This window comes from Zingiber officinale, chromosome 9B (genome assembly GCF_018446385.1).
Source record: "Zingiber officinale cultivar Zhangliang chromosome 9B, Zo_v1.1, whole genome shotgun sequence".
Lineage (NCBI taxonomy): Eukaryota > Viridiplantae > Streptophyta > Magnoliopsida > Zingiberales > Zingiberaceae > Zingiber > Zingiber officinale.
This window is the reverse complement of record NC_056003.1, coordinates 83,671,866-83,699,361: the sequence shown is the minus strand read 5'-3', so window position 1 is coordinate 83,699,361 and position 27,496 is coordinate 83,671,866. Positions and strand designations below refer to the sequence as shown.

General features: G+C 40.4%; 2 protein-coding genes across 2 annotated transcripts in view; one reads left to right on the top strand and one right to left on the bottom strand.

The window, feature by feature from the left end:
• The window catches only part of LOC122022632 (rust resistance kinase Lr10-like), a gene marked incomplete in the record, with an annotated part of 142,714 nt that overhangs the window by 14,387 nt on the left and 100,831 nt on the right, over nt 1-27,496 (bottom strand).
• On the top strand, nt 14,547-17,105 carry LOC122022633 (rust resistance kinase Lr10-like). Its single transcript, XM_042580674.1, has 3 exons — nt 14,547-15,343; nt 15,600-15,772; nt 15,854-17,105. Exons 1-3 carry the CDS (start codon nt 14,562-14,564, stop codon nt 16,954-16,956), a joined length of 2,058 nt encoding a protein of 685 aa, XP_042436608.1. The 5' UTR covers nt 14,547-14,561; the 3' UTR covers nt 16,957-17,105.

Genomic DNA, 27,496 nt, shown 5'->3' with positions numbered 1-27,496 from the left:
GTGAGTTCATCCCTTTTTCGATCGTGATCAGGATGAGACCATTGAGTCATCGCTGGAAGAAAGGTTAATAAATCAACAAGAAAAGATCCTAAGTCGAATAGTATTTTTATTCAATTCTTGGAGTTCATTATCCTTCAAAGTGGAAGCGTTAACCAGTGCTTGGTGTGGAAGAATAAGTCAGCAATGACTTCTCCCGAGGATTAATTTTCCACTTGTATTGTCTTATCATTGTGGAAATTTTTGCTTCTTGTAAATTCGAAGAAGCTTAGTTGAGACTTTGATTGATAGGATTGAATTCAAAGCTAGAAAGAATGAATAGAGTTATGAATTTTATAAGAATAATAACTGAAATAATTAAATCAATACCGTAGCACATCAGAAAAAAAAAAAACTTATAATTGCCTCAATCAAATATAGCAAAGTAACGTAAGCATACAAAGAACTTAACTAACAAGTTTAAAATATAAGTAGTTGATAAACCAAATCAGAAATATATATACATAGAACAATTATAAAAATATGATTCTTATTTTTAAATTTTCTTTTCCATAAAATTTATGAAGATGGGAAAACCTTATAGAAAAGTATCTAAAAAGTTAAGCACAAATACAATAAATATGGTAACACAAAAACAAATGAAATATTACTCTAGGTGTTGTGAATCAGAAAAAAGCATGAGTTGCAATGTGTTGTCGCAAAACAGAAAGCATGAGAGCCCAAGAGCATGAGCAGAGATGAAGAGATTGAGAGTGAATTGGATGTCTTTCAAACTTTACCTCGAGACCCTTTATTTAGATTCTACTTGTTGTTGACATGGCATCCTCTGGTCGCCTAAAAGCTACTGGTGTGGCTGCAATGTCTATCAGTTAGATATCGTTAATCGAGCTCTCCAATCGACAGAAAGCCTCTGGTCGCCTGGACAAGGGTCAACTCTTATCTTAACTTGAGTTACTTAGATTGTTGAATGATCATGTCCGAAAGCGGGAAGTTGGAAAGCTGGAGATGTAGCGGCTTCACTGATTGGCAATGGACCTCGCTCCGCTCTGCAAAACAAGTAACGTTAGTGCCCAGCAAGGGAAGGGGTCCCGGCGTTGGCCCTCCGACGCTCAAGTCAGTCACTGAAATGTGGAGAAAAGTGGAGCAACTGTAGAACTATGCACAAATAGTAGATAACACGTATCTCCACCGGTGATGGACCCCTTTATATAGAGCCCTGGTGGACCACGCGCACGCTTCTTGAGACATGAGCACATTCTCCAATATGTCCTATGAAAGGACCTGTCAAAAAAGCATATCCCTAGCGAGATAGTGGAAGTTTCTGCCGTACGATCCGCCTGTTGACCATGTTTGGTGTCAACGGCACTACCTCCCAAAAGAATGTCGAGAGATACTATAGTGGTCCCATTGCTTGGCTGAGTAGGGTAGCCGCTCGGCCAGGAGCCTCCGCTCTGTCAACCTCAGTTTCTCTTCCATATGGTGACTGTGTAGTAACATGTACTCCCCCGTTCGAACAAGCTATCTGGTCTCCATCAGCATCCTGTTGCTCCGTATTGAGCATCGGCTATCTCACGTATCATCCCAAGCTGGACTAGAGGTCTGCTCAGACATGGCTTCTGCTGGTCGAGCCTTGACTGTGTCGACCGACAGTGTCAATTGTCCCCCATTCGGCCCCTTGACACTTGGGCATTGACCACCTTAACTTTGACCTCCATCCTAGCAGTTAACCTTGTGTCAGGTGGAGCTCCCCCTATCACTGCATCACAAGTCTCTCTCTCAAGTCTAGTCGAAGGAAGCTGCAAGTCCAACTGACTGGACAAGTTGTGTCTTCGTTGACTTCAACATTTGATCGAACTATATATGCCCCGAGTTTCTGACCGGCAACTTGCCTACGTTGTTCGGCTTCATTTCGCTGGTCAATCTTTTGGCTACCGCTCGGGCCATATCTCTTACGGTAGATAGTGCTTCAGCCTCTCGGCTGTGTGATAATCCAATCTCTGTGCCGATTGGAAAGATGGGCTACAACACCTGGTTTTTTCACCTTCCCTATACTCCCTCGGATGAGTGCGATTATAGCTGACGTCACTTAAATTTCTCGAAGATCGTCCAAATCTCTGATCATTATGGCCGAGCATGTGACCATACTTTTTAATTAAGCCTCATTTAATGTCGTCCGGTGATAGAACGCCACGTGTCTCACTTTCTGCTGCCGCATATTTGACATGACAGGCGAATATCCACTGGCGACGTGACAGACGACTTTTCAAATTCAATGGCTAGATCTTCTCATAGTTTTTCGCAACCCTGGATCGGATGGCTCAGGTCGATCGGACGACTCAGGTCGATCGGTTGCGACATTTATAAACATCGAATGCATCACCATCTTCTTCATTTCGCGTGCCTTCATCTTCGAGCTCCTCCGCGACAATTCACCTTCTCTTCTTCTCTGGCGATCTTTCCTGTAAGCTCCCTCTCTTTTTCTTGTTTGAATATGTTTGTTGTTCTTTATCGAGTTTGTTTTCGATGTTCAGTTCCTCGCAACCCCCTGTTCCTGTCCCTGGACTCTGGTATACTTCCACTAAGTCCAGGTTTGACGAGGGCGACGCTGAGAGCTTGAAATCTACTTATGAAATTCCTCGCGGCTACCAAACTGCTCTTCCTTCTGCTTTTGACCGGCCACATGAACCACCTCCGAATTTTTTATGCTTCTTTAGGGATCAATTCACCGTCAGTCTGTGATTCCCTATCCACCCTTTCTTCTCCAGAGTTTGTAAATATTTTTATATTTTTCTTAATCAACTAGTGTCGAACTCCTTTCGATTGTTATGCGGGGTAGTAGTTTTGTTCCACCTACACAGCATTCCTTTGACTTCTCGACTCTTCCACTACTTTTATTATTCGAAACTATCCGAGCCGGGGACATTTCTATTATAAGTTTTAGTGGGCTTAGTTTTATTTGATAAAATGTTGTCCTCCAACAAACATTGGAGAGACTACTATTTTTTCATTCACTTTCTTGAGCGGCCAGATTTTCCAACCAGCTGGAAGCTAGAAGTGTCGAACCCTCCAGAGCTCAGGAAGTACAAAAGCCTATCAGACTATCTCCAAACAGTTTCAAGCTTGGTCGGTCAGAAGTACAACATCCATAAGTTGCTGCTGGAGGGCATCCTCTATGTATTCAACTTGAGCCTGATCCACACGAAGCTTCCGCCCGGCTTAGATATGCTCTTTCTTCTCCCAATCTTTGAATCTAACTGATTTTTCCTCCTTTTGTGCAACTTGAATCATGTTGCGAGCGCATCTGGCCGACAAGTGCAAGATCACGGACTCAAAGATCAATGCTGCAGTCGTAGTGAGCTAGAGAGTCGTGGCCTACAGCCGATCGGCTCCTAGGATGATATGCTCGGCGACGAGGAGGGAACACAAGCGCTGGGGAGCGGAGGGGGAGCCAGCCAGATGGCTGCTAGTGGAGCAGCAGCTACAGCGGACCTTCCGCCAGAATGACCTCGATGATTCTGGTCGCGGTTGCTTCAAAGTCCGCTACTTCCAGAGAACCCCTGCAACAACGCAAGAGACGTCGTGTGAAAGCGTCCTCCCATTCTGCAACTTCTGTCCTGTAGACCCCAACACTGGTCGTCTCTTGACCCTCCTTTGAGAGAGGCAAGACCTCCATTCATCCTCTCTAGCAGGGAGTCACAGAGTTCTGACTTTCATATCATCCGATCAGACACCCTCATTGTCTTTGCTGCCTCAGGGGATAATTTGCGCGTCGTCGATCGCATTGATGCACCCTCTTTGTCGGCGGCCCAAGTGTCTTGCATCTGACCAGTTCCAACATCCCAGTCCTTGGGCAGGCCTACTTCATATCCCTCTGGTCCGAGCAGCCAAAGGCAAATAATGGCGATTATCCATCTGCCGACTGATTAGTACCGCAGTGTGGACGACCCGAAGTCCTGCATCACCGAGCACCATATTAGGATCCAAGGGTCGCTCACCCAAATATGGGTCGATTCTCGGGCATGTGCGGTGGTCATCTCTCTCGGGGAGTTTGCCAATAGTCACACCTAGATGTCTACTGGGGTATGTACGTTGCTTCTGCACTTACATTTTATCTATTCGGCGCTTACCATTTTTCTATTGCTACAGTTCTAGGTAGAGAGTCTAGCCATGTGCCACAGGCTCGCCTATTTGGAGCATGAAGTCCAGCAGCTGGGTGCTCCGAGCGGCCAATTAGTAGCTTCAGAGGTGCGCGTGGAGCGGCTGACTGCCGAGGCTGCTCAACTGAAGGTCGGTCTGCAAAAGAGCGTCGAGCTACTGGAGACAGAGAAGGGGAAGAGCGCCGAGCAAGCAACGAAGCTCACAAGGCTTAACAAGAAAGCCACCTCCTTTAAAGCAAAGATCCACTCGGCCAACACCAGGAACCTCTGAGCTATCAAGGATTTGGAAATCAAGAACAAAGAGTTTTGGGTGTTGGCTCAGAACCTCAAGGAGGCGGAGGAGGTTTTGAACGCCGAGCAGGAGGGAAGATCGGCTAAAAAGGCGGTGACGCAGGATCAACTAGCCGCTAAGGATGTCGAGCTAGTGGCCCTCAAGGCCGAACTTGAGGCCTCCCGATCGGCCCTTGATGTTTATCAGGGTTCCGAGTCAAGCCGGTTCAAGGTGATGAAGCGCCACTATCTCCGCTCGAACCTCTTCAATGACCAGCTTACCAACCAGGCGCTTCGCCTCTTCAATCTGGCCATCGATAGAATACTTAACCAGCTAAAGGATGGTGGCTATGTCTCCACCTCGTTGACCAACAAGGTCATCAGTCGAGACAAATTATTGAATCATTGCCTGACAATGTGTAAGAGTACCTCGAGTGAACCCACCTGCAAAGCTTGTTTCATTTTGTATTGCTCCTCACGAACTTGTAGGAACTTTTCTAAGTGCTAATGGATAATCTCCCGTTTAGCGGATTTTTGCTTATTCAGTCGCGTTTCATGACGCATCGTCGTTTGGCGTTTCCTTGTTTTATTTTCTAACTTGTTTGTCCCTGCGTTGCCACTTAGGCTCGAGTAGGACTACGAACTGCTTATCATTTTGTAAAAAAACACTTCCAAGTGCGACTCCATGGCCCATCGGTTGGCGTCGTACTACTCGCTTGGATAGCCACTCGATCAACTCAAGATTGTCGAACGACCACCTTTTAGTAAAAATTGTTGCTTCTTGCAGTGTGTTTCCTGGGTGGCCTTATCTTCGGCATATACGTTTCGTTGATTTTCTTCATTCGGCATTGCCTCAGCCTTAGAGCGGCTGATAAGCTATTTTTTGTTTTAGTCTTGGGTTTATAGCCGCCGCTTGGCTATTGAAGACACAGGAGAATGCCTCCCCCTATCGTCGCATCACTGGATAATGCCTTCTACCGGTCGCTTGGAAGTTGCTCTAGTAGTATGTATACTCTGGTCACCTCGACCCGATATAGTCGCCTGAACCCTCCGATTTTCCTTGTAGAGAGTTATCACCAATCAGACGCCCGGACTCCCTTCAGTCGCCTAGAATCGTCAAACTTTACTTCTTTGTAATGGTTACACGTAATAAGTATGATAGAAAATGTAAAGTTACTTGTACTTACATTGAGTCTAGATGTTCAACCCTCAGCTGACTTATCTAGATTGAGTTGTCAAGTAACAACTCCCAGCTGATTCCACTTGAACTTGTTTGGCAAACTTCGACTCCCAGCTTATTCTACTTGGATTTGTCCGCTAAGTTTTAGCTCCAAGCTTACTTCACTTGGACTTGTTCGTTGAGCTTCATCTCCCATTTTACTCCACTTGGACTTGATTCACTTAGCTCCTGGATAATATTTTCTTACTTGATTTCCAACCAAGACTTTGCTCATGCTTGATTCCCAATTAGGTCTTCAATTGCCTAGCCCCACTAAAATTTAGTCACTACCTGATCTTCAATTAGAACTTCACTTTGCCTAACTACACTAAGATTTGGTCACTTGTGAAGTAATCTTCTTTTACACCTGACAATAATTTGTTAAATTATAACAAATCTAATTTTAACCTAATTATCCATATATCAAAACTCTGAGTTTAATATTATACTCCCAGCCCTAATATAATTTTCAAGTGATAAATTCCAATTATTGACTTGCAAATCTTCCATACGTTGACCTAAGGATGTAAACGAGTCGAACCGAGCCGAACAGTATTAGGCTCGAGTTCGGCTCGTTTAAGTTATATTGGAGCTCAAGCTCGGCTCGAGCTTGAATTAAACTTTTATCACAAGGCTCGAGCTCGGCTCGTTTTGGAATTACCAAGCTCGCAAATAGTTCGAGCTTGGCTCGTTATTATCTCGATTATCATAGTTAACGAGCCTAACTCATTAAACGAGCTGGGGGTCGTTTTAGAGCTAATTTTTTGGCTCGTTTTAAGACTCATTTTAGAGCTCGTTTTGCAGGCTTGTTAAGCGAGTTCAAAAACTCGTTTGAATAAATATTCAACAAACCTAACAACTAAAATAATATAAACTCAACACATTATTGAACATCCCAAACTACTACATTAAACTTCCAAACTCAACCCATCATTGAACATATTCGCAAGCCCTTTAATCAAGCCGAGCTTGAGCCCGAGTTCATGAGCCTATTAACGAACATGTTCTCGAGCCCTTTAAACGAGCCGAGCTCAAACCCGAGCTCGCAAGCCTATAAATGAACAAGTTCACGAGCTCACGAGGCGAATGTCCTTAAGCTCGAGTTCAGCTCGATAAAATTGTCGAGCTTGAAATCTAACTTGAGCTCGGCTTGATAAGATAAGCAAATGAACTCGAACGAACTTTTTATTGAATCGAACTCTAAATAGCTCATGAATCGTTTGGTTCATTTATATCCATATATTAACTGTATTGACGATAAAATTCACACATATTATTAATGATAACATATGGTATATATAAATGTCATTACAAATGAAAATAAGAAAATACATAAATTAGGAAAACAATAAGTATTTCTTAATAATAATTATTCTCTAATAACTAGGAAACAAATAACTATTTTCTAATAATAATTATTCTCTAATAACTAGGAAACAAATAACTATTTAATTATAATAATTATTTCCTAATACACCCTCTTAAGATGGTGTCCCAGAAATGACACCAATCTTACTGCAAATATCAAACAACTGAGGTCGAGAAAGTGACTTTGTAAGTGCATCAGCCAACTGATCCTCAATAGGAATATGAGTAACTCGTAGTTCGGAGGCCTGCACCAGATCATGAACAAAGTGATAGTCAATAGTCAGATACTTCATCCAAGAGTGAAAAACAGGATTAGCTGAAAGATATGTGGCACCCAAATTATCAGTAAAAAGCACAGCAGATGTGGTAACCGAAAGAAGCAAATATGTCAAAAATGACTTAATTCATTGGATCTCAATTGCTGCAGAGGCAATAGCACGATATTCAGCCTCAGTCGAAGAGCATGCAATCGTGTGATGTTTGGTAGATTTCCAGGAAATAGGATTAGCACCTAGAAAAATAATAAATGCATTCGTAGAATCCGATCATCTGGATCTCCTACCTAGTCTGCATCGGAGAAACCATGAAGAGTAAAGGGTGTATTCTCAAGAAGTCGAATGCCAAGATCCCTAGTACCATTGAGATACCGAAGTAGACACTTCATAGCACCCCAATGCATCTCTGAAGGAGCATGCATAGATTGTGAAAGCTTGTTGACTGCAAAGGAAATATCAAGACGAGTCATATGGAGATGTTGGAAGCCTCCAACCACTCATCGGAACTTAGTCGTATCAAAAGATGAAGACCCATCATGCAAAGTAAGACGAGAGCCAACAACAATAGGAGTGGAGACTGGTTTGGAGTCAAGCATGTTGTGTTTGGAGAGAAGATCAGTGGCATACTTTTGTTGAGACAAGAGAAGACCATTTGAGGTTGGGCGAACTTCAATATTGCAGAAAAGGGAAAGAGCCCCAAGATCCTTAATCATAAATTTTGCATGAAATTTACATACTATGATGTCAACAGAAGAAACATCACTCCCTGTAATGATTAGACCATCAACATATACAAGGAAATAGATAACAGTATCATCCCGAGAATAAACAAATAAGAAGGTGTCAGCTCGGGATGTGATAAAGCCAAGAGAGACCAAAAAAGCGCGAAGCTCCAAATACCAGCCACGCGGAGCCTGCTTCAGGCCATAAAGCGTCTTATGCAAACTGCACACATGATCCGAAAACTCAGCACTACGCATACCCGAAGGCGCCATATAAACCTCCTCTGCAAGATGATCATTAAGAAACACATTGTTTACATCAAGTTGGCGAAGACCACCTCGGATTCATATCCAGACTAAGAACAATGCGCATTGTTACTAGATTAATAACAGGGTTGAATGTATCATAAAAGTCAACACCAGGGCACTGATGAAAACCCTTGGCAATAAGCCGAGCCTTATACCGATCAATTGAGCCATTAGAATTACGCTTAATGCGAAACATCCACTTATTACCCACAAGATTTTGGTCTGGCAAAGGTGGGACAAGATTTCAAGTCTGATTATGGAGAAGAGCATCATACTCTTCATGCATGGTCTGCACCAAATTCAGATCTTTGAGCGCTTGCGTGACAGAGAAGGGTTCATAAGGTTGTGGAAGACTAGTATGAAGATGATACTTTAGATTGAGTTTGTAGATGACATTTTTAGAGTGAGTTTGCATGGAATGTTGATTTAGAGAAGCGAGAGAGGGAGAAAGAGTCGATGGGCTAGAGGGTTGGTTGCCACCAAGCAACGTGGACGACCTAACAACAAGAGGTGATGATGGCAGAGATGATAGCGACGATGATGACAACAGTGAAGAAGTCACTTGCGAACGCCTATGGTTAGTGGCATGTGTTAGTATTAGCCCTAGTACCAATTATGAGATGATTGTAAATGACACATTATTGTATCATATATCATTATTAATAAAAGGTAAAGTTGGTTATTATATTTATTTCAGTTCAGTGCCAATTGAATAAGTATAATAATGTCCTTGGGTAGTAGGTTCTTATCTACAATATATCAATTGGTTGAATTGATAGTGGGATATTGTAGAGAACACTACTCTTAACTATTCTCAGTCAAGTATTAATATACAAGGACAATATTAATGCGTTGAGACTAGCATGTAGGTCAACGAATAAGTTGATCTCACAAGTCATGGATATGAGATATCAGGTTGACACATGGGTATATATTAGAGAATATATACTGAATGACCCGCCATGAGAATATTTCATGGATCGTTATATGAGTGTCATAAACATTCTCATGTGACTATTGGTATGAATAGTCCTTTGACCTGAAGTCAGTACGGTTCCCTACATAAGGAGTTGTATACTTTGGTATCGGCAAACGTCACATGTAACAAGGTGGACAATAAAGTCGATCACTGGGTATGCAATGAATTATGCGGAGGGGTGTGAGTGATGTAGATGAGATCTATCCCTTCCATATGACGAAAGTGATATCAGTGGGCCCCTTGATTAGTAGGACACAAGAAAAGCATGGTCATGCTCAAATGAGTCAATATAAGATATTGAGCTTATTTGATTGAATGTGTCTACTTAGAGATCAAGAAACACAAAGATTGATAAGAGGATGACACAGTCTATGCCTCATTGATCAACTTAGATATCAAGGATAGTGGGACAAAGTCATACAAGATAATAGCCACGTACAGGTTAGGTCGGATCTTGACCTTCCCGTCACTTGTGTAGCAATGATGCCTTGCTAGATGCCACTCATTGCTTATGTATCTAAATGTTGATTTAGGTACATTGTCAACGTTACAAGAACCTATTGGGTCACACACAAAGAACAAGTAGATTTGGAGATGGATTCATATGATGAATAATTGGATTAAGTCTAATCCGAATTGGACATATTGAGTTGGACTCAATTGGATCTAATTATTAGATTAAGTCCAATTCAAATTAGACTCAAGGAGTCAATTTGAATTAATGAAATAGTTATTCATTGAATTTGAATTGCATGAGGATTAATTGAGTAAGACTCGATTGAATTAGACTTGAGTTAGACTCAAGTGAGGAGACTTGAGTTAGACTCAAGTGAGGATTAATGGAGATAATTATTAAATTTCAAAATTTAATAATTTATTTCATTCAATTTTCGAAATTGATTTGAAATGAGGAGTTACACTCATTTGAAATGAGAAGTTACAAGTGTAATCCTTAATGGAGTGTAAATACTCATTAATGTCATTAATGCTAATTAAATGTTTTTCATTTGATGAAAATACTTAAGTAATTTTCTCTTCATTTTGAGCACTTCTTCATTGGCTTCTTCCTCTTCCTCTCCTCTCCTCTTGGTCGAAACCTTCTCAAGGTTGCTAGCACAACCTTAGGTGGTTTCATCTCCATCTAGTGAGTTTGTGAGACAAACGAACCTTGTTCGTGTGGATACCATAGAGGCGCGAGCGTGTGTTCGTGCTGAGATCCGAGCTATCGGGAGTCCGTGAGCACGCAACAAAGGTACACTCCATCATGTTTTAGATCTAACTTAGTATAAGTTTTGTTTCCCTTCGCATGGATCTTCTAGAGGAACTAGTATTTTCCGCTGCACATTTATGTGTTTAGCGCATCTAGTTCCTTACAGGTTGCGGCATTGGTGCTGGAGGATCCCACGAGAGAATTGGTGCAGTAGAGAGCTCAGAGTCAGTGTCTATTATCGTGGAATCCAAGGAGAAGGTGATGGCAAATGGAAAAATATGCTCCACAAACTTAACATGACGAGATACAAAGCCTCTTTTGAGAGCTACATCATAGCACAAGAAGATACTCTGGGTGAGAGAATAACCAAGGAAGACACAAGAGGTTGACTTGAGCTCAAGCTTGTGGTGAGAGTAGGGGCGCAACCACGGAAAGCATAGACACCCAAAAACTCGAAGCTTAGAAAGATCAGGAACGGTAGTGAACAATTTTTCAAAAGAGGACATATGGGAGAGACTGACCTTAGGCATGCGGTTAATCAAATAGACTATCGTAGCAAAGGCATAAGGCTAGAAAGTGAGTGGAATAGATACTTTGTGCAACAAAGTGAGACCAGTTTTGACTATATGGCGATGACGACGTTTAGAGTATCCATTGTGTTCAGGAATGTGTGGAGGAGTAGTAAGATGACTAATACTATGAGTAGTAAGAAAGGAGTGAAGTGCTAAGAATTTACCTCCATTATCAGTGAATAGTATACTGATAGTCATCGAGAACTGATTTTTAACAAGAGTTTTGAATACAATAAAGGTAGAGTATACATCTGATTTATTGCGTAAAGGATAAAACCATATATACTTTGTAAAATAATCAACAAAGATAACATAATATTTGAGTCCATCAAATGATGATATAGGAGATATCCAAATATTAGAAAAGATAATATCCAAAGGAACACGAGACGAAATACTAGATTTATGAAAGGACAATTTATGACTCTTATGAATATTGCACGAAGTGCATGAAAAATTAGACAAAGTATTCGCAGGAAACGAAGACCCAAGGATAAAAAAACGTTGCAAAACATCTAATGACGGATGACCTAAACGACTATGCCATAAGGAAATAGATGGCGAGACAGACATAGAAAAGGCGGAAGGCGATGATAGCGTAGACATAAATTTTGACCAGTAATAGACACAATCTCTATGGACCCCGCTGACCAATGTCACTCCCGTACGATGATCCAACACCTGAAAATATGAATCAAATAAAAGAAATGTAACATGATTAGTAGCACAAAGTGCTGCGACAGAAATTAAATTTTTTGACATAGATAACACAAATAAAACATTCGAGAAAACTAAATGGAAAGATGGAGTAGAGAAAGAGACAGAACCAGTGTGTATAATAGGTAGTCTAGAACCATCACCAATGACGACACTATCATTCCCAGAGTAAGGTTCATGCAACGAGAGAGTAGCGAGATCAGTGGTGACATGATGAGAGGCGCCAGAATCAATAACCCATTCCTGAGAATCAGATGAAGGTGTATAATGAATGGTAGTGTGCGCAAACGACACACTATACGTGGGACGCGGAACACGCGGAGGAGCCGGCGAAAACAGAGCAAGCATCGAGGCAGTCATATGACCGCACTAGCGAGCAGAGTGACCTTGGACACCACAAATCTGACAGAGCCCAAGATAACAATTGGGACTGGACACAGCTGGATGTGTAGGAGGACACACAGATAACCCAGGAGTAGATATGCGTGGCTGATGGGATATAGGCAGAACCTGCTGGCGACTACCACGATAGTTTGAATACCGATTACGAGAATTCTCTGTTGGAGCCACAAGAGCAGTCATTGGCGTCGAAAATGGAGATGGTGTTGAGACTTTTAACTAGGCTTCATAACTGAGGAGTTGCTCGAATAGCTCATCAAAGGTAATAGGGGCATCACGAACTTACAGAGCATGTGAGATATTGCAGTAATCTTGGCTAAGATCATTCAGGACATGAATAGAGAGCTTATCAAAGTCAACTTTGACATTCATAAGCGCAAGAGCGTCAATATTTCTTTCGATGTCCTGCATATAATCAGTGATAGATCTGTTACCCTGTTGAGGGCTAACAAGATTTACAATGAGTCATAATCCTGCCACGTGAGGGAGTAGCGTAGGTTTTCTCCAGCGTCTGTCATGCGTCTCTAGATGAAGTTGGTGAAGAAATGAATTATACAAGAGTAGGAGACATTGAACCTATAATAGCGTTGAGGAGAAGTTGATTCTAGCGGAGCCAGAGAATATGATCAGGATTCGCCTGAGGGAGCGTGACATCTGTAGGCGTTATTTGCGCAGGGGGGCAGGGATGTGAGCCATCAACAAAACCTAGTAAGTTATATCCGAATAGAAGAGATGTGAACTTCAAGCGCCAGGTAGAATAATTGGAGGTGGTGAGTTTCAACGGTGCCTAAGCATTGACGTTGAGAATCACAAAGAGAGGCAGAAGAATCAGAAGTATTTGTAAGAGATAACCGGTAGGTGATGTCGTCGACGACAACCATTGTAGGAGGCGGCTGGGCCAGCGGTTGATGTCGTCGGCGACAGCCATTGTAGAAGGCGGCTAGTAGGTATTGTGGAGAAAAGGAAGAAAGAAAGAGAAAAAAAAGGTTGCTGTTAAGCTTAGAGCTCTGATACCATATTAACGATAGAATTTACATATATTATTAATGATAACATATAGTATATATAAATACTATTACAAGTGGAAATAGTAAAATATATAAATTAGGAAAATAAATAACTATTTATTTACTAATAGCATGTAGGTTGAATCTTCTTCTCAAAAAATTTAATGCATTGGCATTTATTTTGTCGTACTCGATTATGGGGTGAAATGGTGAGAATGTCAAAATACTTCGGAGATGACATGTATGAGAAGATGACTTCCAATTCGAGGTAAATATGCAGAGTTTAAAATTTTCTTGTCCCTTATTCCCTAATATTCTATAAATTTCGGATGTCTTCCGTCTATTGAATTCATCCAAAAAATAAATAAAAAATTATCATCTAAATTATCTCAATTTCGTGCATAAATTATAATTTTTTATCTTAATTTAATTAGTTTTTTTTCCTAATTTTGATCTCTGAAAAAAAAAATCTAATTAAATATATTAATAAGTAAAGAATATTAAAAAAATATAATATATATATGGAAATTGAGATGGTTAGATGGGGATAAGGAGGAGATCCAATCTGGTGCATGCAACTTACTTTTGTTGAAGTCAAAGTCAATAATGACTTCCGTATTGAGGACGGAGGGCGTTGTCTCGTAATTAATTTAGACTTAATTTTCGACAGGAATTGTCATTATCATTGTGGGAATTTTTGGTGCTAGCAAATTCCAGGAAGCTTGAGCTGACCAGACTTTAATTTTCAAGAGACAAATTAAGAAAGTATTGCATTGACATTTAATAAATCTGTGAATGAATTTTTTCTCTCCCTTCAAAGTTGATATTGCTGGAAAAAAAATACTGAAAAAATGTCTCAACTTTCATGTGAATTTGCTCCTTCGACATCCTCTCTAATGCAACGATGATCAATCAACGAGTGAGATGAGATGATGATGGTGAAAAACGACATTCACACAAACTGAAGAAACGCTTTAATGCAAGTATGCAACGATGGACATTATAGGGTCTACTTAAAAAATCGATTCTTGTTTCTTTAAAAAAGAAGAAAGAAAAATTCATGAGTAAATTGTTTTTAATACAAATTAAGATATCTTATTAAATAATAAATATAATTTAGTACATGGTAATAAGTTTCTAGCAGGGAGGGGTAGAAAATTGTAAAGGTCGTGCACATTGAGATGGGAAAAAAAATAGAAAAAAAAAATTAAGTAAGAAAATTACCTTATTGGCCTTGATTTCCTTGCTTGCTTGCTTGCTTGAAGTGCCTGGCACGATACGCAGTCAACATTCACTAAAGTCGTAGTCAACGTTGACTGACAAGTAAACGTGATTGTTGTTGTAGATTCCCTTGAGATAGATGGAGAAGACATATGCCAAGAACAGCTCTCGCTCCCTTTGCATTGTCATGGCCTGCAAAGCATCATGGCGCAGCTCCTCCGCTCTGCTTCTGCCGCTGCTCTTCTTCCTCCTGTCCCAGGCTGCTGTTACAACTACGGGGCAGCAGCAACAGGAGGGGAGCCAGGAAGCTTGTGCTCCCTTCTCTTGCGGTCTGTTCCACAACATCAGCTACCCATTTCGTCGAACAACTGATCCGCCTCAATGCGGGGATCGGAGGTTAGAACTCACCTGCGAGGGCAACAAATCCACCATGTCCATCGGCTCCACACACTACTTCATCACTCAGCTATTGGACGAATACATAACTGAGACAGAGTACGAATACAGCATCAACTTGGTGGATCCGAAGTTTGCAAGTGGAAGCTGTGGCCTCCCTTCCCAATCATTGTCACCCTCCAATCTTTCAAACTCCGGCTCTTATAACCGATTTGGTTGGTGGGCAAGTTTCATGAGTTGTACGAGAAGAATCGAGGGCCAGAGTTTGTATCAGTCCGTTCCTTGCTTGAGCAACAACAACAACACTTTTGTCTATGTCGTTTTTGCAGATGAAGGATATAGTTTGTCATACCTTCATCCATCATGTCAATTTCTGTCGATGATTCCAGCGATAGATGCCGAATTCTCAACGAGGGATGCATTCCACATTCTACAAGAGGGATTTGATTTGGGTTTGTCATCATGGACCAATAGGAGACCCACAATAACTCAGAAAATCCTTCAATGTCTGCCTCGATTCAAAAGGTAATTGAATGCCTTGTCATTCTGCAAGTGACTGACTCCCATCCATGAAACTTAGAATTGCAAAAAAAAAATGTCTCGATTCAAAAGGTAATTGAATGCCTCGATTCATTTTTTTTACTGAACAGATATGCAAAAAAAAAATGTCTTTCATTATGAACATTGGATAAACTATAGAAAATTCACCTTCTTGGGTTTATTTTCCTTTTTCAAATTGCATGCAGCTGTCTGACTCCATTTTTTTACTAATCTCATGCAGACAGTTCTTTGAAAAACTGAGAAGCAAACACATACTCACTAAAGTTTTCTCCCTCGCCGTCAGTGAGACAAACTTTGCATCTTGCATGGCAGAGGGCAATTACGAAAACGTTTTGACTATTCGATTAACAATTGCCGTGGTGGTATTCATCCATATTGTACAGCTCTTAGTAGGTACGCATGATCCTCTTGTTAGCTGTTAGCCCTCCCTCCAATCCATGTATTTGAAAGTAAATCTCGTTTTTCTTCATGCAGTTTTATTGATACTGGGACGAATTGTCATAGCGCCTATGATAGTTTTGTTTTCGCTTGGTTACAAACTATGGAACAGGCGAGTCACAGTTGACCTTATAGAGAAGTTTCTTCGGCGCCAGCAAACGTTGATGCCGACTAGATATGCCTACTCTGAACTTATAGCCATCACAAGGCATTTTAGAGAGAAGCTCGGCCAAGGAGGCTTTGGTTCAGTCTTCAAAGGGGAACTTCTAGGAGGTCGTTTTGTTGCAGTTAAAATGCTAGTCAACTCCAAATGCAATGGCGATGACTTCATCAATGAAGTTTCTACGATAGGTAGGATTCATCATGTGAATGTCGTGCGGCTAGTTGGATATTGCTCCGACGGATCAAAAAGAGCTTTGGTTTACGAGTATATGCCTAATGGCTCGCTTGACAAGTATATTTTTGCTCCCAATGGTCAATTTTTCACCTCAGAAAAACTCATTCAAATAGCAATTGGCATTGCAAGGGGTATCGATTACTTACATCAAGGATGTGATATGCAGATTCTACACTTTGACATCAAGCCTCATAATATACTTATAGACCATAATTTCACTCCCAAAATATCTGACTTTGGACTTGCAAAATTGTACCCAAAGACAAATGCTCTAGTATCTATTAGTGTTGCAAGAGGGACAATCGGCTATATTGCTCCTGAGTTAGTATCTCGAAGCTTTGGAAAAATCTCTTTCAAATCAGATGTTTATAGTTTCGGAATGTTACTAATGGAAATGGCTGGAAGGAGAAGAAATGTGGATCCTCTTGCAGGGAATTCAAGCCGAGTTTACTATCCATCATGGATTTATGATAAATTAACTCAACCACAAGAGGTCAAAATTGACAATGAGTTTGAGATACAAAACTTAGAGAAGAAACTAGCAATAGTTGGATTGTGGTGTATTCAACTGAGGCCATGTGATAGACCAACTATGACAGGAGTTATTGACATGTTAGAAGTTGATGATGTTAATAGTCTTCCAATTCCACCCAAACCCTTCTTTTCGTCAGAGGATTCAACTGTAATAATAAAATCTAGTTTAAGTTCAATTTCGACTGAGTTATCTATGGTTTCAGAGTGAATAACTGTATTTTTATGCATGTTATATTGCTAGTTCTTTAGTATCAATGGTATGCTTGATGAACTACCAATATGAAAAATAATTTGATATTGATGGACTTTATATCATTATATGTATATATATTGTTTTATGGAGAGACTTAATTTGAATTGTAGTACGTATTTATAATGTTTTGATAATTGCTATTCTGGATAGTATTATATGTTGTATTTTACTATAGAAATTATACCTGTATTATTGATGTAGATGTTGGAAGAAACAATCTCTTGCCGGAGATTTACAGGATATTGCTAAATTTAAACTATGCGGAATTGAATTCCACTTACAGTCGAGATGACATGAGCGGATAATCTCAGACTATCAGCAGGTGATGGTTTCTGCTATAAGCCGAAGGGTTGTTGAGCAAGAAGATCGGCTGAGTAGCAGGTCTGTGTTGCCGAGCGGGTAGATCGACCGAGCAGTAGATATGTGCCACCGAGCGGGCAGATCAGCCAAGCAACTGATCTGTGTTGCCAAGTGGGTAGATCTGCCAAGCAGTAGAGCGGACTGAGTCACCGAGCGGGCAGATCAGTCGAGCAGCAACTTTCGGAGCAGACTGAGTGAGTGCCTAGCTGAGCGGACCGACCGGGTAGTGCAACCGATCAGGCAGAGCAGCTCGAGAAGATGTAGCGATCGAGAGAATAGTGTGAGTCACCGACAGATCACAGAGTCCGCTTGGGTAGAGCAGCTGTCTGATCAAATAGGCTGAGTAGGCAGTAAGGCCGAGCAAGTTCAACCAGACAGAGAGTCGACTGGTCGAGAGGTTGGCCCATGTGAGTAGGGAGACCGAGCTAGGCCGGTCGGGCGAACAGACAGGCAGGTCGAGATGGTGTCGGTCGGGTGAATAGACAGGCAGGTCAAGATGGTGACAGTCGAGCGAACAGACAGGCTGGTCGAGACGGTGCAGGTTGGGCGAACAGCATAGGTCGGGCAAAGATGTCGAGCGGAGAGGTTGATCGAGCTTTGAGTAACGGACCGAGGCCTGTGATTGATGCAATTTCCTTAAAATAGATTCGCCCACCTCCAGTTGTGCTTTGAGGCTTACTAAGGTCATCTATTTCCCAAAATATAACGGTTGACCATGATTCCCACCAAGCACTAGTAGTCACGGCGAACTGAGTGACACCCGATTGCTATCACGGGCACTGTGCCGAGCAAGAGTTGCACAACGGAATACAAGGGGAGTGAATGTGGAGAGCTTCTGCTTGTGTTGTTGTGTGTCTGCGTGTGTCCTCTGCCTGTGATCGCAGCCTCCTTATATAGGAGCTCAGACCAATGGGCAGTGGAATGCCCACCGTTTCACTCGTTATCACTCGACCGTTTCGATTCTGCATTAATCTCGAATTTAATGTATCTGTTACATGGCAGCAAAAGGTTTACATGGCAAAATGTTGGTTGCTTCACTTGAGTAAATTTTACTCCGACCGATCCGGCATTCAGCACGCGCAGGTCGTGCCTGCACACAAGTCAACATAGTTCAATGTAATCCATGCCTTGGATTTGCCCCCCCCCCCCCCCTCCGCGCGTGAGAGAGAGCCTCTTCCCATGCATTTGTTCACATCCTCAATACATGTGAATCAATATAAACCAATAATATGACAAGAAACTTCCAATGTAGGACTAAAGTCTCATTCACAATGGAGCTTCTATCCTATTCCACCTCTTCTCCATTCACACATATTCAATAATCCCCCACATAAATGGAGATAGGGTATATAATAGCATTCAGTAGTTGAGTCAAGTATAGGATAGGTAGGTTTTACCCTTTGAACCTTCACTTGTGAAGATCTGGTTGCTTACTGGCTAATAGTAGACACGATGTCCTTGAACTATACTGTCGTCTGTGTAAGTAGTGATAAATCTCACCCAAGACTCTCCCTGATACAACTTAGTTCTCATGAATGTGTTTGTTCTTGGCCATGAACACACCTACTTCTGTGAAAAGCTCTAAGAATCGTGCCTCCAATTCTCTTCGAAGCGGCTCCACTTCTTTCTCACATAGGTGATCCCTCAAGAGTTGTCATCTACTCTTCTTGATCATTAAAAGTCCATCGGCTTACCCTGATCTAGTCATTGTTTCATTGGACTATCCCCCACAGTGTGTCTAGTTAGTGCAGATTGGTTGTCTCTTTGAATCTAGTTCTTAGGATCTCCAGTCAACATAAATTGGGTGTCCTCTGCGCTAATTGCTGACAACAGCATCAAACCCATTCCTCGTGATGAGCTTGCAACTAACTCTTGATTTAACCCTTTGGTTAGCGGATCTGCTAGGTTATCCTTTGACTTCACATAATTAACAGTGATAACTCCCGTTGAGAGTAGTTGTCTAATGGTATTATGTCTACGACATATATACCTAGACTTACCATTATACAGATGACTCTGTGTCTGACCGATTGCTGATTAACTATCGCAATATATGTAAATTGCCGACACAGGTTTCAGCTATCGTAAAAAATTTAATCAAGTGCAGATTGGTTGTCTCTTTGAATCTAGTTCTTAGGATCTCCAGTCAACATAAATTGGGTGTCCTCTGCGCTAATTGCTGACAACAGCATCAAACCCATTCCTCGTGATGAGCTTGCAACTAACTCTTGATTTAACCCTTTGGTTAGCGGATCTGCTAGGTTATCCTTTGACTTCACATAATTAACAGTGATAACTCCCGTTGAGAGTAGTTGTCTAATGGTATTATGTCTACGACATATATACCTAGACTTACCATTATACAGATGACTCTGTGTCTGACCGATTGCTGATTAACTATCGCAATATATGTAAATTGCCGACACAGGTTTCAGCTATCGTAAAAAATTTAATCAAGTGTAGGGTACAAGAAAAAAAAAAGTAAGATGCTACCACTAAAATGAAGAAGGATATGTGAAAGATAACTACCTAAAATTGAATAGCAGAGACAAAGACAAGGAAAAGAGCAAGAAGCCAGCTCAAATCGACAAGTATAGAAATCTAAAGACGACTTGGGATGAAACACCATCCGAATCGGAGATAGAAGCTCTCGCCAGACTTGCGCTAGTGGCAAGTCACCAAGAAGACAAAGACGAAACAAGCTCATCCGAAATGAGCATTGAGAGCATCGATGAAGGGGGAGCGACATCGGAAAAAAGCATCACTTTAGGGGGAGCTTCAGATTATGGGATCGACAAGGTAAGTCAAGTACAGTCTCTTCCTCCTGACAAGTTATTTCAGTTCGTAAAAATATTATCAAAAAATTACTGTAAGTTAGAAAAAAGAAAATAAAGAGTTAAAATCAACCTTAGCTATATCTTGTCGATTAGAAGATTTCGATAAAATAAAAATAAAAAATAAAAAATAAAAAATAAAAAATAGAATATTTGAAAAATTGTGCATGCTCACATATTCAAAATGTTAGAAGATATAATGGTTTAAATTGGTATTTTAAATACCAAAAGGGCCAAATTAGAAAAATATCACAGAAATATATTTTTAAGAAATTATTTATTAATCCGGTAGGAAGGAATCTGTTTTGGGTTCTAAAGTCATATTTAGATTAATTATTTTTTGGCTTTCAGAGAGAAAATTAAATATTTACTTTCATTAAAAAGCTTTGTCTAAAAGTGGTTGTTGTTCCAATAACCAAGAACGCCTAGTGCCTCGTCACAGCCTGGAAGCTAATTACTGAAATAAATGTTTAATTACTAACTGTAAAGCATTTAATTGTTAACTAATGCCTTCAAGTGTTTGCCAAAATTTCTGATAGAATTTAATTAGAAGTTAATTTTTCTGAGAAAGATAACTTTATCACTTATTTGTAGGAAAAATTTTAAATTTTTTTAGTGTTAAATGTTTTTAATTATTTAGCAAAATTTATTTTTCACTAAAAGTATATCATATTCTCTATTAAAAGAAATTTTTCAAAAATTTTCTTAATGCATTATTACTCTATGTTTTTTTTTTTTCATACTTTTGAATTTAGAAATTATCTCGAGAGTCATGTCTCTTTATCCAATTTTTTTAAGTAAATTTTTTCAAAGTTTTTTAAAAAAACTTTATAGATCCAGTTTTTTTTTGGAGTGTTCCCTTAGATTTTTCAGTTTAGACTTTCCAAGTAGCATTTTAAAGTACCCCATTTTTAATGTGATCAAAGGGGGAGTATTGAAGATTAAGTCAAGGGGGAGGGGAGTATAAATTTTTTTGTAATTTTTGTACTTGTAAATATTCATAACTATTATTTGTTTATAATTTACCCTAACTTAACTTGGGGTTGCTCACATCAAAAAGAGAGAGATTGTTAGTACCCCAAGGTAGTTTTGATGTGATCAACTAAGTCAAGTTAGGTCCTGTTGTGGTTTAACCCTTGTGTCTAAATGTGCAAGAACTTAGGAGTACAGTAAGTCAAGCGAAAGATGCAGCTAGCGAGAAGGACGGCATGGAAGAGAGTTGACGGGCTCGGTACGTCTGAGCAACGAGGTGCTGCGAAAGAGTACGTGAGCGAACGAGAAGGAGGCGCGCGACGTTTCTGAGGGATGAGAAGCCGGAACATAAGGTTGCTTGATGTGAGCCAAGAAGAGGTATTAAAGGGAATTGGGGGACCCATGACAAGGTCCAAGACTAAGAGAATGAAGCAAGCTTTGGAAGACTTAATAATGGGGCTCAAGGAAAAGGAGGATCAACGCACAATAGAGGCAACAACTAAATGGATCACATTTCTTCAATTTGAAAGTGAAATTGGACCAACATGAGGATCATTTTCGTATGCATTTTTTGAGGGGGTTTTCTAAAGTGACTTTTGATGTCCTTTGTAGAGTTTTAATACATTTTTTAGAGTTCCTAAGCTAGTATAATAAATACCATGCATGCATGGTTGCATTAAGCTAGTATTAAGGATTAGTGGTTGCATTAGTAGATAATAAATATCATGCATGCAAGCATGATATTTATTGCATAATTAGTGCATAGTGGATCTTAGGGGATGTTAAATAGGAGAACTCTTGTATGACAAATCAAGTAAGTTTGAATGAAAATTTGAGTTTCTCTTTCGTGAGAGCTTCCTTCTAGTTCTTAGGCAAAGAACTAATTCTGATCTTATCAAGGCAACTTGTGGCAATCAAACCCCATGACTTATCACTCACCTTCTCATCTTGCTTGAGTGTGGTGTCAATACCCTTCCCCAAGCTGAATTTCAAGACGATCCATTTACAAGGTTTTTTATCATTTGGTATCAGAGCCTTGGCTCCTTGATTTTTAAGTTTGTGTCTTGTTTTCATCTTTTTTCTTGTCCATCTTTGTTAATCTCTCCATCCCTATCTGTCGCAAATTTTTGTTCACTATTTGGGTCCTCAACTCAAAAAAAAGAAAAAAAAAAAAAGGAAAATTCGGGGAAAAAAGGAATCATTAGAGTCATTGGTTTTTGATTGAAAAAAAGAGAGGAGGATTTGTGAATTGAAAGGACTCAATATTCTTTCTTTATAAAATCTGGATTTAAAGATATTCCTTTCATTGCTCTTGATCATTGCTGAATTTCTAGTTTTATCCGTTTATTTCTCTTGTTCTACTCATATTTCTCTTGTTGGTTTCTTGTTCACTTTGTTGGTGCAATATCCTTTAGGTCAAGGTTGACCTGGTCGACCAAGCATGAGTCTTGGTTTGAGTTTCGATGTTTGACAATATATTGGGTGTAGATGATATGGACAAGTAAGTGCAGTTGTTCATTTGGGGAGATTGTTGATACAATTCTCGTGTGGTCAAGGTTGACCAGTTGTGATGGAGAGTCAAGTAGGTCAAGGATTGACCGGATACTTGACTGGAAAATCCTGGTGAGTGAAGCCAGGTGAAAGTCCTAACTTGGAGGTTAGGCAAAGGGAGTCCTGGTGAGTGAAGCCAGGCAGAAGGGAGTCTTGGTGAGTGAAGCCAGGCAGATGAAAATCCTGGTGAGTGAAGCCAGGTGAAAGACCTAGTGAGTGAAGCTAGGCAGAAGGAAGTCCTGGTGAGTGAAGTCAGGCAGATGAAAATCCTGGTGAGTGAAGCCAGGTGAAAGACCTAGTGAGTGAAGCTAGGCAGAAGGAAGTCCTGGTGAGTGAAGCCAGGCAGAAGGAAGTCTTGGTGAGTGAAGCCAGGCAGAAGGAAGTCTTGGTGAGTGAAGCCAGGTAAAAGACCTAGTGAGTGAAGCTAGGCAATTGGGAAAGTCCTGGTGAGTGAAGCTAGGCAAGGGAAATCCAGATGGGGCAAGGTTGACCAAACATCTGGTGGAAGTCCAAGTAGGTCAAAGGGATTGACCGGATACTTGGCAAGAGGAGAAAAGTCCAAGTGGGTAAAAGGGATTGACCAGACACTTGGTGAGAGAGTCCTAGCTGGTCAAGGGTGACCGGATGCTAGGTTTTATGTACCAACAAGTCATTGTTGACTGGATGTTGGTTTATGGGGCTTTAAACTTGGTTTTGGGTGAAAACCAAGATCTGGATTGATCAGCCGATTGATCCAGCAGATCTGGATTGATCAGCCGATTGATCCAGCAGATCTGGATCGATCAGCCGATCGATCCAGCAGATCTGAATCGATCAATCGATCGATTGGATCATGCCCAATCGATCGGCCGATCGATCGGGTGAGTCCCCGCGAACAGAACCCCTCTGGATCGATCGGTGGATCGATCCAGAGGTCCCAATCGATTAGTGGATCGATTGGGAGCTGCTGTTTGTGCGCGATAAGCCTTGGATCGATCAGCCGATCGATCCAGGCTATTCCAGAAAGCACAGAGGCACTCTGAATCGATCAATTGATCGATCCAAAGCCTCCCCGATCGATTAGGAGCAATCCAATCGATCGGGATTCGACCGTTGGTGCAGGATATAGCTGTTGGCGTGCGTCTTCTTCGTAAGAACTTCACCGATTCATCTCCGATCATCACAGTGCTCCCACAGCTTCTCCACAAAGTTCAGATCGCCAGTTATTGGAGGTTCTTGGAGGTTTTCCAAATCAAGAGGCGGATCTACAGCTGAAGAAGAAAGCTAGGGTTAGGGTTTTATTGTAAGCTTGTGTTGTATTTTGTTTCCCTTTCCTTTTCTTCTTGTAGTGTGAACTTGTAGGGCTTCTCCGCCTTTGGTAGTTACCATAAAGGAGATTTTTCATAGTGGAGAGTGCGTGAGTGCGTGGATCCTTGGATTAGTCACCTCTTATGAGGTGGATACCAAGTAAAATCCATTTGTTAGCGTTGTGTATTTTGTTTCTTTGTATTTCCGCTGCACATCTTTGAAGAAACAAGCAACGTCAAGCACCGAGCACGCGTCGAGCTATTCACCCCCCCTCTAGCTACATATTTGGTCCTAACAAGTGGTATCAGAGCGAGGCCGCTCTTCACCGGAATCATCGTCGGAAGGGGCAAACGTAACAAGAAGAGCTAGAGGGTGAAGAAGTTGGAGCAAAATTATGAAAGTCAAAGAATTCAAGAAGCTCAACTTCAAGATGCAATTCCAAGATGGACTTGGATTTGACACAAGGGTGGCTCCACCGTACACATCTACAAGCTTCGATCTTTGGAAATCAAGGATCAAAAACTTCTTAATGGTGGAGATAGAGCAATGGTTTGCTCTTATGGAAGGCTTCGAAGCTCCAAAGAACTCCAAGTGAAAAGTCCTCAAGAAAAGCAAATGGAGCAAGGAGTAGATTCAAAGGAGCGAGGCAAATGATAAAGTGACCAAGCTTTTGGTCAACTTATTGCCTAGCCACATTTTGGCTTAAATTGGAGAATTCAAGGATGCCAAGGAGCTTTGGAGCAAGTTGACAACTATTCATGAGATCCCCTCTACTGTACCAATCCAAGAAAAATTCAAAGAGGGTGACTCATTAGAGCAAGACCAAGAGGAGGAAAATTCCGAGGTTGAGAGATGCTCAACTTCCGTAGAAGAGGTCCAAGAATCCTCATCCTCAAAGGAGTGCAATCAAAAGAGCAAGGAAAGAGCATATTCCTTGTTTCATGCACAAGAGGATGAAGAAGAAGGTGAATCCTCCACCTCTAGGATTGAGGGGGAGCGACCTTCGGTGGCACCGGATCAAGAAGAAGGAGAAGCTTCTACATCTGGGTCAAATAGAGAAGAAGTTTCCACCTCCACAAGTCAAGCAAAACCAAATGGAGGAGTATCATCTTCGGATCAAGAGGAAGCCTCTACTTCCAAGTCAAAGGGAGGAGCAAGTGCCACTCCTACACAAGAAGGTATAAATAGGTCATTTAAAAATAAAAATCATATTATATGTTTTGAATGTAGGGAACACGGGCATTACAAAAGTAAATGCCCTAAATTGGCTAAGAAGAAGGGCCAAGTGGCACAAAAGGGCAAGGAGAGGCCCAAAGAGACCGTTCCCGGAACAAAGAAGAGCAAGGAGGACATTGTGTGCTTCTCTTGCAATCAAAAGGGGCATTACCGGAGTCAATGTCCCAAGGGGAAGGAAGCGGTCAAGGCTCAAGGAGGAAGCTCAACTCAAGGGGGAGCCTCCAAGGTAAAAAGGAAGGTAACATTTATTGAGTCCACTCCTTTAAATCATGGTAAAAAGCATACTAGATCTAATTTATATCATTTAAATGCTATTTTCCATGAAAATAGAAGGCATGATAAAGTTAAGGAAAATCATGTAGCTTATCATGCTAAAACCCCTCAACCTAGGTTTAGAAAGGTAGATAGGAATTTAGGTAAGAACTCTAAGGATTCTAGGTATGTGCCTAAGAAGAAGAAAAATCAAGATTTTAGTGAAAAACCTAAGGTTGAAGAATTATGGAAGGAAAATCAAGTCTTGAGGTCAAGACTTGACAAATTAGAGAGGACTCTTCGAAAAATAACAAATATGACACAAGGGTCCAAGAGTCAAAACCTAGGTCTAGAAGTATCAAAGTCATCCAATGGTCATAAGGGTTTGGGATACAAACCTAAAACCAAGGAGGATGTAATTACTTACCATAGAGTTCCATATAGTTATGGAACAAATCCTAGGTCTAGTGGTCAAGTCAAGAATACTAGGAATGTTATTCCTAAGAGTATTTTTGCAACAAATATGACTAAGACTTCTAAGAAGTCCAAGAAAGTCACAAAGAAGGTCACAAGGGAGGCAATCCCTAGTGTTGACCTAGAAAATGTGACCAAGGCTTCTAAGAAGTCAAACAAGGTCACTAGGAAGGTATCTAGGGAAGTTATCCCTAGTGAGTACCTAGAGTATCCAAGGAGCACCAATAGGTTTTGGGTTCCTAGGAGCATCTTCTCTACCCCATAGATGGGTTAGAGAGTGTCAACTCTAAGTGGAAGGGTAGTTAACCCAATCATGATGAAGTTGACACTCGAGGAGCATTTTCAAGGTTATTATTAACCTTTAAAATTAAAAGGATAAAGGGTTTACTCTGGGAAAGAGTAAAATGTGTCATATTTTGAGAAATTGAATGAAATTTTAAATGACACAATTTGAGAAAATCATAAGAACTACCAAGTTGGGTTTTTGGTATGTTCTTAGGAAGTTAAAGGCAAATTTAAGCCTTAACTCAATTGATTACTCTTTAAAAGAGTAAAGTATGCCAAAATTTGAGGAATATGCTTAGTTTAAATTGGCACAAATTAGGAAAAGCAAAAGAAATGTCAAATTTGGTGTTTGACATTTTCTTGGGAAATAGTGGGCAAATCTAGGGTTTAAATTTTTAAATTAGCTAAGGGTTAAGGATACTTAGATAGGTAATCTAGGTATTTTATCTACGCTAACTTGTCATGTTTTGCTTGCCCATCAAATGCCATGACATCATATTTATTTGCTTTTGCATTCATGTTTTATTATGAAAAAAAAAACACAAAAATACCATGTCATGTCATCCTTACATCATATAGTTATAGGAAATTTCTTTTGAGAAATATTTCATTTTGATGTATGCCATATCATTTCATGCATTAATTTTTAATTCCTTACATTTAAGGACAAATGACATTAATTAACAAGTAACATCCTTGGTGGATGTTTATTATTCAAAAATGCCTAGATAGATATACATGATCCCTAGATTAGGGCAAAACCAAACTTTACATCTCACAAAGACCCATAAGGTGACGTGTATGTGTTTTAGTGTACATTAGATACAAGTGAGATGTTAGGATGATGAACAAAACTCAAGATGTTGATTTAGTGCATTCTTTTGAGTTTTAAGTTCATCAAAACACATAGTTATGTGTTTTCCCATCATTGGGAAAACTAATGTACAAGTCATGTGCATTAAGCCCAAGGAACATGGTGGGATATTAGTTTTGAAAATTATTTTAAAATGTTTTTGGAAAACCTTGATGAAGATCATCTGTTGATAGTGATCATCATTGAATAGTTGAGCAGAAACTAGAGGAAACCATAAAAGTTTTTGCAAGTTCTCTAGTTTGTGTCAATCTTTGAAAATATGAAGTATTTTATTAGAAAACTATTTTTCCATGATAATATATACCCTAAATAGTGTCTACACAAATTTTCACAATTTTTGGATTTTTGTAGAATTTTCTAGGGGTTTTTG

Bases quoted from the DNA above. Each gene is read 5' to 3' on its own strand.
- LOC122022633 (XM_042580674.1), top strand. From the start codon at position 14,562: ATGGAGAAGACATATGCCAAGAACAGCTCTCGCTCCCTTTGCATTGTC. The intron at 15,344-15,599 runs GTAATTGAATGC...AATCTCATGCAG, and splicing joins TGTCTGCCTCGATTCAAAAG to ACAGTTCTTTGAAAAACTGA. The intron at 15,773-15,853 runs GTACGCATGATC...TTCTTCATGCAG, and splicing joins TATTGTACAGCTCTTAGTAG to TTTTATTGATACTGGGACGA.